The sequence below is a fragment of the Pecten maximus genome, chromosome 7, assembly GCF_902652985.1.
Source record: "Pecten maximus chromosome 7, xPecMax1.1, whole genome shotgun sequence".
Lineage (NCBI taxonomy): Eukaryota > Metazoa > Mollusca > Bivalvia > Pectinida > Pectinidae > Pecten > Pecten maximus.
The window spans coordinates 41,511,301-41,526,289 of record NC_047021.1 but is presented as its reverse complement, the minus strand read 5'-3'; the positions used below and the strand labels follow the sequence as shown (position 1 = coordinate 41,526,289).

Here is a 14,989-nt window from a genome sequence, read left to right as displayed (position 1 = left end):
GGATAAATTGTATATCAATACACACGTCACCATTGAAGAAAATTGCATCATGTTTATTCATGATGATCTTTAAATACAAATTACCATTGTGTCATAAACTATGGTTTTCAATCGATTTATCGATTTGTAAATGAATACGTACCTGGTGGTTAGCCGTGCCTTGTGCATATTTATTGAATGACTTAGAGCATAATTGAGATAGCTGAACAGTGATATAATGTAAAAGATTGTAAAGATATGTCTTTCAATTACATTTTAGATTATCTGCAATCACCTGATAAAAATAAAAATATCGAAACGTTAGAAGAAAAGTACACTGCTTATATTGAATTGTTGCAGAAAACCACTTTAGATTGAGGAGAAGTCGTTGGATCAACTCATTAAAAACATTCCATTATATTAAAACATAAAAAAAGAACTTTTAAATGGACAGCTAATATTTACTATCATTAATAAAATCTCGGTTCGGAAACGTACCACTATGCAATCAAACGCCTGTATTATGCACTTATAAAGTTCCAATTTCGATACACCGCAAAGAACTACGCACTCCTTTTAACAATATTTGTGCATAGATTCTTAAACATTATTATGAAAAAAATGAATAAAATAAAATAAAAAGGAAATTCCTTGAGGCTGAGAGTCTTGTCCTACTTCAACACGGATCTATTCTATTATATTTTGCCGTAGAGTAGATACAATACTTTTGTTAACTTATTCAAACTCAACGTAGCGAGTTAAGTTAATTCGTTCTATTGAATCATTATTGCTTTTGTTTACTAAACTCGTGGTTAGGATAAACGATAATTCATAATTATTTGACAATGGGTAAAGAGAGATAAAATCAATTATGGTCGGGTCAAAAAACCAGTGTCGTGGGATATATCATGATATCAACAGGAATCAACAACCAGTACCGTGTATTTGTATTGAATACGTAAACGCAGTGGCGTTACCACACCGACATTTGGAGGGTGGTGTAGTGTAAAGTATTTAACTGTTGGAGGGTTAAAATAGTGTAAAGTATGCAAAATTTGCAGGGTGGTGAAGTGTAAAGTATTTGACTTTTGGAAGGTGGTTATAGTGTTACGTATGTAATTTTTGGAGGGTGATGTAGTGCAAGGTATGTAACTTATAGAGGATGGTAACAGTGTCAAGTATGTAACTTTTGGATGGTGGTAATAGTGCAAAGTATGCCACGTTTGGAGGGTGGTTAAATGTAGAGTATGTTACTTATAGAGGATAGTAACAGAGCAAATTATGCAATTTTTGGAGGGATCTTATAGTGTAAAGTATGCAACGTTTGGAGGGTGATTAAGCGTAAAGTATTTAACTTTTGGAGGGTGGTGATAGTGTTAAGTTTGTAACTTTTGGAGGGTGGTTATAGTGTTAAGTTTGTAACTTTTGGAGGGTGGTTATAGTGTTAAGTTTGTAACTTTTGGAGGGTGGTTATAATGTAAAGTTTGTAACTTTTGGACGGTGGTTATAGGGTGACGTATGTATCTTTGGGGGGTGGGGGGGGGGGGGGGGGGGGGTAGTTATAGTGTAAAGTATGTAACGTTTGGAGAGTGGTTATAGTGTAAAGTATGTAACTTTAGGAGGGTTGAAATTATGTAAAGTATGTAACTTTTAGAGGGTTGAAATAGTGTAAAGTATGTAGCTTTTGGAGAAGGTAATAGTGTAAAGCAAAATCCGTGGTATTGCAAAAACATTGCAAAAGCCTATTCCTGTTTTCAAACGGTCATCCTGAGCCCCATTCGTTCTAGCATTGATTTTATTGGACAGTCCAGTGTCCAGCTGTCCAGGAAAATACTTTTCTATAAATAGCCCCGACTAAAGTAGGGGAACCACCAATCTACGTCATCACCTAGTTGTGTTTTGGGTTGAAAGGCGGCCATTTTTTACCAGCTCGTCGGCACGTTTGCCATATAAGTCATTTTAGATAATTTGATATGATGAACCAAGTGCGTTTATTTTTACTATTGTAGTTGCCAGCGAATGCTGCCATGTGGCCAGTATAGAAGGGATGAGTCATGTCACGTGTTCAGGGTGTCAACTGGAAGTAGTACCGCAGAACTTACCGACCAACACAGTGATGTTGAATCTACGGAATAACCATCTTCGTGCTCTATATAGAAGATATTTCTTAAAACTTCCTACGTTAAAAACACTCATCCTTTCAATGAATGCATTATCCGTAATTTCGCCTGGGACATTTGACGATCTTGTGAACTTGGAATACTTAGATATATCTGAGAACCATCTAACTGAGTTTTCAATTGAATCTGCGTTTTTTCTAAACTTGAAAAATCTCAAAGTTTTGAACCTTCAAATGAATGATTTCCATTTCGGTAAAACATATCCTGAAAACGCATTATCCTGCATACCGCAACTGGAAAGTCTCGTGTTAGATATTTTCGAAGGATTTCATTTTGGGAATGGGTTTTTAAATTTAACAAAACTAACTTATTTGAAATTCCACTTCATCGGAAACGAAAGAATTTCTTTTCTAAATTCCTCTTTCCTTGGACTACAGCGATCAAACATATCTCATTTACATATCGATTTTCCAATTCGAAAGTTAGAAATCAATTTTCTATCCCCTTTAAGTAAACTTAAAACACTTACATTGAATTCAGAATCAAAAATGACAATCCATGATGTTCTGCGGTCACTGTACGGATTGCGAGGAAGAACAATGGAATCACTCCAGTTGTCTTCTAATTATGTGAAACACACTGGCATTGTTCATTTGATTAAGTCTGATATTTTACATCTCGGCACAATTTGTGTGAGGAAGCTTGAACTAGCAGAAAATGGTATCGGAACCATAAGCCAAGAGGCGGTTTTATCGTGGACAAGAAGGGATTGTATAGAAATTTTAGATCTTTCAAGAAATCAGTCTTATAACGCTCAATTCCTTTTCCTAATAAATTTGTTTCCATCCATTACATATTTATATGTGTCATACATGGGTAGTGAGCCATTACGGAAACGCAACATTCAGTTCGAAGAACATCGTATTTTTTTTGTTCCTATATCATTGATTTACATAAATGCGTCCCATTATCCGATCATTAACGGAGTAAGTAATATTACATTTGCGAATAATTCTATTCAAATTTTGGATATAAGTTTCCCCACTAAACATCCGTCATGCTCAAGTGGATTTGTAGAAGGCCTAGTGCACATGAAGGAATTAGACTTATCCGGTTGGGACTGCTCAAATCCAAGAATTGAGATGTTTAGTGAAATGCAAAACCTTTTGAGACTTGAAGCAAGTCACTGTAAGCTAAAGAGCACATTGGAATCGAACAAGCCATCATTATTTAAAGGACTTTTTAATCTGTCTTTCATTGATATTTCGTCGAATAATTTAAATCGCCTGAACATCAATATATTTAAAGATCAAGTGGAATCTCTTAAAAGTTTGATTTTGGCTTGGAATCAAATGGAACGCCTTCCAACTGAGGTACTACAACGCCTCAGTGTCTTAGAAACGCTTGACATAAGTAACAATCTGATAACGACATTAAGGTCATCAGAACTCGATATCCTGGACTCTTTACGCTTAAAATCAAATAAATTCAGGATCGATCTTTTTGGAAACCCTTTAGTGTGTAGTTGTGACACTTTGGATTTTCTTTCGTGGATAAGCACGACCGAAAACGTGTACAACAAAGGCATGTTAAAGTGTATTATGTCAGGAGGGACCCAAATAAAGATGGAAGAATTCCTCACAACGTTTGAAGAGTTTCAGGATAGTTGTGTGTCACGACTCTGGTTGATCATCAGTGTTGTCCTCAGCATCACTTTATTTGTTTGTGGTGTGTTTGCACGAGAAGCCTGGAGACGCAGAGTTTGGTTGCGTGTCAAGTGTCGACAACCTTTGGAACACAATCAATTCCAGTACGACATATTTATATGCTTTTGTGATGAGGACTCTGGCTGGACAGCTAACACTTTCATTCCATGGTTGAACGAAACTGAGTTTGAATATTGCTTTGATGATAAAAGTTTTAAGCCCGGACGTGATATAGCTGATAACATAATGGACTCAATTGATAGCTCTCGTCAAACCGTTTTTGTGGTGAGTTGCACTTTTCTGGAACGTGAATGGACAATGTTTACTATGAAGTTAGCAAGTGTTTACTCTTTTCGAGAGGGACGGGAAAATATGAACATTATTATTCTGTTAAACGATATAAAGAAGAGCGAATTCCCAAAGCTCATCAGAATTAATTGGGATTTGATTCGACCATTACGTTGGCCAAACGAAAATAACACTGATAGGGAAAAACCAAAAGAACTATTTTGGAAAAAGTTGTCGAGGCGTATTAAACAGGAAAACACGAGTTCTTCGTCCGCAGATGTTTGTGAGACCGCCATGTAATATATACAATCAATGCTTTAGTGCTGTTTACTGTCTTCAAACATGTTGTAACGTAGAATTGTACATGTATAGCATATGAATGAGACGGAATAACCATAATGAAGCCAAGTAACAGTGATCAGGGGAAACCTATGATGATAAAGGAACTATTTTGGAAAAAGTTGTTTAGGCGTATTAAACAGGAACATCGGAGTTCTTCGTCAGCATATGTTTGTGAGACCACCATATGGTATATATATATATATTTTCTTTATTTAGTGTGAAACTTGCTGGACCCACTTTCTTTTGTCAACGAATGTGTCCGTAAAATTTGAACCTTGCCGGACGAAATTTGTCAGATTTGTTAGTCAAATGCAATCTTATTTTGTTAGCTGTTTGTTACCACAATGTTGCACCATCAGAGGAGTGCATTAAACATACCTCTTATGGGGAGACGCTTTGTTTAATCTTCCTTCTAAATGATACACGAGTGACTGAAAGGGAAAGAAAACACTCGGCTATTACTTTGGAAATCTTTAAATAAGCATTGGATGTCTGAAATTGAAAAAAAAGAAGAATTAAAGATCGTGTGATCTTCAACTGTGTTATGAAAATCATTCTATTGCATCAGGCAGGCCTCTCGTTGAGAAGAACGAATTAGGTAGACAACATTTAACTTATTTAATTTGATGTTTCAATATTAGATTAGATTAGAATGTCAAATACTGTAAATGACTTATATTTTTATGTGGAATTTTGCGCAAAACGCGTGGATATTCAATCGCGAATTCAAATCACGAATTTAAAACGCATTTTAAAATCAGCGTTATTGAAATGTTGTTTTGTGCATATGCCCGAAGAGTTAAGTTCATGTAATAAGGTGCTTCGAAATCTGAAAAAAATGAATTAATTACCGTCTGGTCTTCAACTGTGTTATGAAAATAATTCTATTGCATCAGGCAGGCCTCTCGTTGAGAAGCGGATTTAACGAATTAGGTAGTCAATATTTAACTTATTTAATTTGATGTTTCAATATTAGATCAGAGTGTCAAATACTGTAAATTACTTATATTTTTAGGTGGAATTTTGCGCAAAACGCATGGATAATCAATCGCGAATTCAAATCATTTGCGATTATTTGTACATTAATAGCATGTTTAGACGACGGCAAAATGATCAACTACCGATAAAGGGGCAAGTGGAGTCCATGATTCTTGTACTTGATCATTCACGAATTTAAAACGCATTTCCAAATCAGCGTTGGTGAAATGTTGTTTTTGGGCATATGCCAGACGAGTTAAGTTCGTGTAATAAGGTGCTTCGAAATCTAAGTGATTAACTGTACATTTATATTTCTTGAACCATATCACTGCCTATTTTTTTTTTTAAATAAAACGGGACATACAGTTTAAGATAACCTCGAGGACTTTAGTCCACAAAGAGTGTCCTTCATCCTCGGGGACATTAGTCCACCAGAAGTGTCATCCAACCTCAATCTCAAAGGACGGTACAAAAGACACCTTGCGATTTAATACAATCTGAATTTGATACAGTAGAACCAAAATTTACTTAAGAATATTTACATTTACACTGCGGCCCCACTATATAACTTTACCAAGCTCACTTGGAATTTATGGTCCATAACTTCCAAATCTTTATTATGACGTCATTGATATAGTGACGTTATAATTGTCACGTAGGCGATAACGAAAGATGGCTGTTGAAAAGGCTGTTCCGTCTTTGACGACAATAATTTGTTCATTCATCGTCGGAGCAAAATTCCTGGATATAGTCTTTAAAAATCGTTGTCAAATGTAAATATGACCATTGAACTGCTTTTTGTTGGAAGTTATGGGCTGATGAATGCCAACTGGACAAAGGCAAATTCAACATGAAGGACTAGCTTCATTAAATTTGCCTTTGTCCAGTATGCATTCATCAGCCCATAACTTCCAACTGAAAGCAGTTCAATGCTTAAATGTACACCTCTAAGAAGTCAACACTCTGTTTTATGAAAGAGGAGTTGACTATACAATACAAAATGCTAAACAAGAAAGGTTATATGTCGGTGTGCTTATTGTTTGGCAATGACCCTTTGAAAATCATAAATCATTTTGAGCATTTTCACCGAAAACACAAACACACACACACAGCCACACACACACACACACAGCCACACACACACACAAAACCCGCACGTTTTCTTCTAAAATACTGTTTAATTCACTTAAATGATTTCTTATAATCAATTAATATTTTCAATTATGCGATTTCAATCATATATACAAATATGTCAAGAAGAACCTATCTATTTGCCAACCAGCACAACATTTTGGCCTTTAACAATCCCACTATATATCCTACACAGTCACTAAGTTTCACAAAAATCAACATATATGAGCGAGAAAAACAATTTCCAGATTAAACCATTGTTCATATTTTGTCATTTCATAGGTCATATAAGGCAATAAAATAAATTATAAAAAGGAAAATACAGGTCAGTGATCTTAAATAAAGTTGAAATAATATAAAGTGCAAAAGTTGTGAACTATATTATCATTCTTAGATAGCTTTTATTTTGAAAGATTGGAATGTTTTGATTTCAAAATACTTTTCATAACATCAAACATAAAAAATTCTTGAAATAGCAACCAATATAGTTGTAGGCGTGACATATTTTTTTTATAATACGTCCCGTTTTTGTTGTTATTTTTTTTACTTAAACTGATAGCCAATTTGATTAAAGTTTCGTGTACCTATATATGCGAAAAAAATATGTTCAAAGACAATTAAACCATGTCAATATACATATAGCAAAAAGCTTTAGAAGATACAATCAAAGATATCGATGTCTTTCAAAATACATTATTCATTTACAAGGACAAGTCTTTACAGAAATATACATGGTAACTTACAACACAGAACCTTACATGATAATCATCAAAAGGAAAGTCTACTAATATTTTCTTGGAAATCCTATCACAACTTAATGTATTAATTGATTGGTGGAGGTATGGATCACCATTTACCAGTTATATTTCAATTAAGGCCAAACTGTGAAATTGCATATCAAAGCACATCCCTTGTAAAACGTAGTTAAAATTGTTTTCAGCATAACAGCTCTCATTCGTGACTACACAGGGGCTATCGATTACCGAAAGATAAAACAACTGATGTATACTGTAAATTGTTCAAAGTAAATGTGTAGTCACTTCCTGAATGACATCAACAAAACTCAAAATGGACGACAAATTCCTGACTGTCCTCTGTGTTTTGTTGGTATTACCATACACAGGTAAGTCAAAATACCAGCTTGCATCAGTTTTGCACTTGTTAAAATTTCTCCACAGTGTTTATGTTTGGTTTATGGCTTTCCAAAGTTTCGAAAGGGCGGTTTTATCAATCTTTGCCGCTTTTATTTAACAGCCATATGTTCATCTTCAGTTTCATTAGAGGGAGTTTCATGTGCTCTATACACATCAAGAATATCAGTACATACAGAAGGTGGTCAACGGATTTATATTTGTCAGGTCAGTTAAGGACCTGTATTGAATATCACTTGACTGGGCTGTTTATACATGTTTCTTAACCTGGTGACACTTTATATAGGATGGTACATATACTAGTCGCTAAGATCGTTGTCTAATACTTAAACATTGAAAAGCTCACCTGGTCTGTCTGTAAGTATTACGAATACCAGTAAAACAATGTTCTCATTTACATAACAAAGGTTGACCTTTTTACTGCTTTGTTAGGTCAAATGTATGTAAGTCCTTTTCGTTTATTCGATACAGTGGGTATATACACGCTATGTCGATACCCGAAATGTACAGGTAAACATGAGTTTCGCTCACACAGACAGTCAGAACTTGACAAAGATACTAGTCAGTCTTGAAGCGTTGCAACGACACTCGTACACATTGTTACGTAAACTGTTTTTTGTAATGATAACCATTGTATTGATGGGTATATTTGATGTTTTGTGGTTGACAGGCATCATGTTTGTTCAGTGCTTATTCGGTGCTTATTTCCTCAATATTTGGAAACTCAAGTTGTGGTACCCGTTTTGACGAGGGTATTGACTATCTATAATGATGCATCCCCTACAGTCATCTGCGCAGTGTATAGATAAAAACTTGGTCATTTTGGAAGGATTTGTCAAGGTTTTATACGGCTATAATAAGAATGCCATTCTGTTTTATCAAAAAATACCTCCTGTATTGACACACAAATATGTAATTGTTTCTAACGATGTTAAGCTTCTTAAACTGTCAGATCGTCGGGCGATAATATCGAGTTACCATTTCGTCACAAAGATATACAGGTGAATATGATATTCTCTCACACAGTCAGTCAGAGCTTGACAAAGAGAACATTCGATCGTGTAACGTTGTAACGACACTCGCACTCATTGTTTCGTACACTGTTCATGTCAGAATAAAACTTGTATATAGAGTTATATTTTATATTTATTGTTGGCAGGCAACTTTAACAAACAATGTTAAGTGCCCCTGCGGCGCCGCTTATTTCCTCAATATTTGGAAAGTCAAGTTATGGTACCCGTTTTGACGAGGGTAAAATTGTTTTTTGAGAATCCATTTTTATTACTCTTGTAGTTACCAGCGAATGCTGTCATGTGACCAGTATAGAAGGGACGAGTCATGTCACGTGTCCAAAATGTCAACTGGAAGAAGTACCGCAGGATTTACCGAACAACACAGTGATGTTGAATCTATGGAATAATCACATTCACGTTCTACATAGGAATTCTTTCATAAACTGCCCTACGTTAAAAATACTAGACCTGTCAATGAATGCATTATCCGTAATTTCGCCTGGGACATTTGACGATCTTGTGAACTTGGAATACCTAGTTATATCTGAGAACAATCTAAGTGTGTCGTCATTTGAATCTTCGGTTTTTCTTAAATTGAGAAGTATAAAAAGTTTGAACCTTCAAGGTAATGATTTCTTTATCACGAAATCATATCCCGAAAAGGCATTATCCTGTATACCGCGAGTGGATACACTTATGCTAGATATATTTGAAGGATTTCATTTTGGGGATGGATTTTTAAAATTAACAAAACTAAATAATTTGAAATTCCACTTCATCGGAAACGAAAGAATCTCTTTTCTAAATTCCTCTTTCCTTGGACTACAGCGATCAAACATATCTCATTTACATATCGATTTTCCAATTCAAACGTTAGAAATCAATTTTCTATCCCCTTTAAGTAAACTTAAAACACTTACATTGAATTCAGAATCAAAAATGACAATCCGTGATATTCTGCGGTCACTGTACGGATTGCGGGGAAGAACAATGGAATCACTCCAATTGTCTTCTAATTATGTGAAACACACTGGCATTGTTCATTTGATTAAGTCTGATATTTTACATCTCGGCACAATTTGTGTGAGGAAGCTTAAACTAGCAGAAAATGGTATCGGAACCATAAGCCAAGAGGCGGTTTTATCGTGGGCAAGAAGGGGTTGTATAGAAATCTTAGATCTTTCAAGAAATCAGTGTTATAATTATCAGATACTTTCCCTCTTGAACCTTTTTTCGTCTATTACACATCTATATATATCATACATGGGAAGTATGCCATTACGAAAACGTAGCACTCAGGTTGAAGAACATCATATCTTTTTTGTTCCTAAATCATTGATTTACATAAATGCTTCCCATGACCCCTTTATATATGGGATCAAAAATATAACTTTTGCGAATAATTCAATTCAGATATTGGATTTAGGTTTCCCTACTAAACATCCGTCATGTTCAGGTGGATTTTTTAATGGCCTTGTGCACATGAAGCAACTTGACATATCCGGTTGGGACTGTTCAATTCCAAAAGCTGAGATGTTGAGTGAAATGCACAAACTTTCGCGATTTGGAGCAAGTCAGTGTAACCTAAAGAGCACTTTGGAATCAAACAAACCATCATTATTTAAAGGACTTTTTAATCTGTCTTTCATTGATATTTCGTCGAATAACTTAAATCGCCTGAACATCAATATATTTAAAGATCAAGTGGAATCTCTTAAAAGTTTAATTTTGGCTTGGAATCAAATGGAACGCCTTCCAACTGAGGTACTACAACGTCTCGGTGTCTTAGAAACGCTTGACATAAGTAACAATCTGATAACGACATTAAGGTCATCAGAACTCGATATTCTGGACTCTTTACGCTTAAAATCAAATAAATTCAGGATCGATCTTTTTAGAAACCCTTTGGTGTGTAGTTGTGACACTTTGGATTTTCTTTATTGGATAAGCACGACAGAAATCATGTACAACAAAGGCATGTTAACGTGTATTATATCAGGAGGGGCCCAAATAAAGATGGAAGAATTCCTCACAACGTTTGAAGAGTTTCAGGATAGTTGTGTGTCACGACTCTGGTTGATCATCAGTGTTGTCCTCAGCATCACTTTATTTGTTTGTGGTGTGTTAGCACGAGAAGCCTGGAGACGCAGGGTTTGGCTGCGTGTCAAGTGTCGACAACCTTCGGAACACAATCAATTCCAGTACGACATATTTATATCCTTTTGTGATGAGGACTCTGGCTGGACAGCTAACACTTTCATTCCATGGTTGAACGAAAATGAGTTTGAATATTGCTTTCATGATAAAAGTTTTAAGCTCGGACGTGATATAACTGATAACATAATGGACTCCATTGATAGCTCTCGTCAAACCGTTTTTGTGGTGAGTTGCACTTTTCTGGAACGTGAATGGACAATGTTTACTATGAAGTTAGCAAGTGTTTACTCTTTTCGAGAGGGACGGGAAATATGAACATTATTATTCTGTTAAACGATATAAAGAAGAGTGAATTCCCAAAGCTCATAAGAATTAATTGGGATTTGATTCGACCATTACGTTGGCCAAACGAAAATAACACTGATAGGGAAAAACCAAAAGAACTATTTTGGAAAAAGTTGTCGAGGCGTATTAAACAGGAAAATCCTAGTTCTTCGGCCGCAGATGTTTGTGAGACCGCCATATAATATATACAATCAATGTTTTAGTGTTGTTTACTGTCTTCAACCATGTTGTAACATAGAATTGTACATGTATATCATATGAATGAGGCGGAATAACCACAATGAAGTATTTTAACTCCCCTTCTAGGCTGAGTGTCAGAAATTTCAAGCATTTTATTAAAAGACACACACTTTATTCACATCTTTCAGTACAAATTGAGAGTCGGATAAAGTAAGGCTAAAACAGTAGATCTAAAATAAATCTAACTACATCATAGACTTGTATATTTTTATCATCTAACTGCAACTGTTGCATCCTATCAGACTCGTGAGTACTGCCAATTGACTAATGTGTTGTGGCGACAGAGGGAACTAAAATAGACCGGCGGGTTCAACAGTTTTGTTGACGAATGTGTTCGTCATATTGAACCTTGCTGGACGAAATTTGTTTTGTCGACGAACTGCTGAACGTCATTATATGAGTTTGTGTTTGTCAAATGTGAAACTAAACTGTTTGCTTCCATAATCATGTAAGAGTTACTTCCCTTGCACCATCAGAGTTGTGAATCGAATATGTCCCTGATATATTTGTTTTTAAGGAACAGCGAGATTGCTTTTTGAATCATTAAAGCAGTAGTGCTATTCGAAGTTTGATATTTAAAAACTCATGAAATAATGTCCGGTTGTTCTCAAGTGTTCTTTTTTCATTGTATTGGTTCCTCTTTCAGAAATGGATTGAACGGATTATGTAGCCAATAGTTAACTTTTTTGATGTTTAAGGAATAAATTTCAAAACTAAAACTGTGTCGAACATTGTAAATCACTTATATTTTGCGTTGGCTTTTACGAAATCCAGCGGAGAGTCAATAGCGAATTCAAATTATTCGCGAATATTTGTACGGAAATAACAAAATTTGGTTGAAGGCCAAGCTGACAGTTAACACATTAGGAGTCTTGTAGTGTAAATGACTCTGATACCTGATCATCGCTAATTTGAAGTCATTTCTAAATCAGCGTTTGCGAAAATGCCTGAAGAGTTAAGTTCGTAAAAGAAGTTTTCCCCAGATCAAGTGATTAACTCATATTACATTTCTGAACCATATCACTATCTAAAATTTCATATAAAACATGACATACAGATCACGAAAACCTCAGGGACCAATTTACCTCGAAAAATATCATCAAACACAAGTCACCCAATATAAACTTAATACTTCAAAAGATACAAACAGATATACAAATGCCTGTATTGGAGAAACACTAAAAAATGTGGAATAGTCAAGATAATGGAAAGTTCACAACTATGCATTATATTGACTATTCAACAGTTTGAGGTTTTTATCATACTTAAAACATGGCATCATTAAACTTGAGTATAACACAGGTTTTTTGTTCAACAAGTCCACTGTTCCAGGTCAACCTTTATCTGTTACACTCTGAGACCTATTCACTTTGTTTACCACACTAAAAAGCATACCAGGTACGTCATGCTTTGTTTGGAATCTGTGAATGTTTCACAGGTGCTATTGTGCAACTTTTGAAAAAAATGTCCTCAGTTCATCTTTCATTGTTCAACATGGAGGACTGTGCACAGTACTGTCGTGAAATTCTCCTCACCAAAACAAATACTAACATAAATTTTGCAATTTTGCAATCGATTCAGAACAGGAACATAATCAAGCAATGCAAGAAACAGAGCATGAATTGGAGAACCAACATAAGCACCATTTTCAGAAATTCCGTGGCAAGCTGGACAGTCAGTCATTCGAGACTGATAGAAACAAAAAGGCTTTAAACCGTCGAAATGTGTTTATGTAAATAAAAGAGAAAATGTTCAATTTTTTTTGACAAAGATCTTGATTCTAATTGAGGAAGATTTATAACAGAAATACAGAAAAAAAACAGAGTATCAAGGTAATATATACTTTATGAAATAATTACTGAAATTCAGTGGTATTTTCGTGAAATGTGTCGATGCTTAGATGGAAATTTTAGCTAGACAAAATGTCACGCTTCTGCGATTTCTTTTGGAGATAGTATGTTTTGTCCCGAACTTCCTCATAGGTATCTTATTCAGCGTTATTTTTCAATTTCATATTTTTTTCCAAAATCAAAACAATCTTTTGTTATAGCATAAAATATAGTTGATACAGATCTACTTTTTGTATCACCTTCAACTGTGGAATAGTTCTTGGATTACTGTTGAATAGTTTGTAACTATTCCACAGTAAATTCCAACTATTCCACAGCTATAGGTGATAATAGTAGACAACTCAACTTTACTTCATACTATAACAATAGATGACATCACAACCACGTTATAAAATCAAATAACATATAGTATTTACAAGGACAAATAACCCATACATACACAAGTCTTCACAAAAACACTATCCGTAAGCATTGTAAGATACTATCATATCACATCTTTTGTCACATTTTCATCATTAAGTGTTAAAATAAAAGACGTCCTGTCCTCGCACACGTCAGTCCAGTGTCATCCATGTTGCTATAGGAATGATTCATGAAAAATATCCTGCCCGTGCCGGGCTTCGAACTAGGGACCTTTTCCCTCTCAAGGCAAACATCTTACAACTAGGCTGCAAGGAAATTCCCGTTATACTCAGCTAGTAAAACGACGTTACGCACTATATTTTTACAATATGGACATAGCGTTTATTAACGATATTTCCATACAGCTTACTTGTTTTCCAATAACACAGAACCTTCTCTGGTGATAAAAGAAATAAAGTCTTAAACATTGTCTCAGAAATTACATGAGAGAACATAATTAGATGTTTAATTTTCATTTTATATTTGAATATCTTAGCGGTAGATTTTTTTTTTCATTTTGGCGGACTAATTCATTTGTTACATCGGACATGTTCCATTAAATTTGGTTAAAATTGCAGATGAACGTTATGAAAACTAGAAATATGTATTTGATATGTAAATAATTATGTATTTTACATCATTTATCATACTTTGTTTTGCCATCTAATAAAGCCCATTATAAAAATATTCTTTATTTCACGCATGTAATAAATATCTGATCTGTGTTGTGATTGGTTCAAAATAAAAGAAGCTACATTTTGATCGCGGTATTTTACATGCCACATTGAGACATCAAAGATATTGAGGAACTGGAAAAAACATTTAACATCAGCCTGCAAGAAACCAACAGAAACAATATACTAGCCAGTGACTTCAATTGGTCAAAGATTAAGTTGGAACAAACAAATATATAGAAAGAAATAACTGATATAACATCTCAAGTTGGCATAGCACAACTGCATGAAAAGCAAAGAAGTGAAAACAACTAGCCAGACCTCATGGTTACTGCAAACCCTACTTTTGCAAAATTTCCCATTAATATACCAGGATTTTTAGTACGAACCCTACTCTTAGCTAAATCATCTATCACACATACCAGGAAATCTTTACTACAAACCCTACCCTTACAAAATCATCTACCAACATACCAGTTATCATTACTACAAACCCTACCCTTACAAAATCATCTATCAACATTTCAGAAATCTTTACTACAAACATACCCTAGCCAAATCATCTCTCACACATACCAGTTATGTTTACTACAAACCCTACCCTTACAAAATC

The 14,989-nt window shown here is 34.9% G+C and overlaps 1 protein-coding gene across 1 annotated transcript; it reads left to right on the top strand.

Annotated features, from left to right (window-relative positions):
* The first annotated feature begins 1,992 nt into the window (after positions 1 to 1,992).
* Positions 1,993 to 4,704, top strand: LOC117330866 (toll-like receptor 2). Its single transcript, XM_033889406.1, has one exon. The coding sequence runs from the start codon at positions 2,027 to 2,029 to the stop codon at positions 4,391 to 4,393; it is 2,367 nt and encodes a 788-aa protein (XP_033745297.1). The 5' UTR covers positions 1,993 to 2,026; the 3' UTR covers positions 4,394 to 4,704.
* The last annotated feature ends 10,285 nt before the right edge of the window (positions 4,705 to 14,989 follow it).

Bases quoted from the DNA above. Each gene is read 5' to 3' on its own strand.
- LOC117330866 (XM_033889406.1), top strand. From the start codon at position 2,027: ATGAGTCATGTCACGTGTTCAGGGTGTCAACTGGAAGTAGTACCGCAG.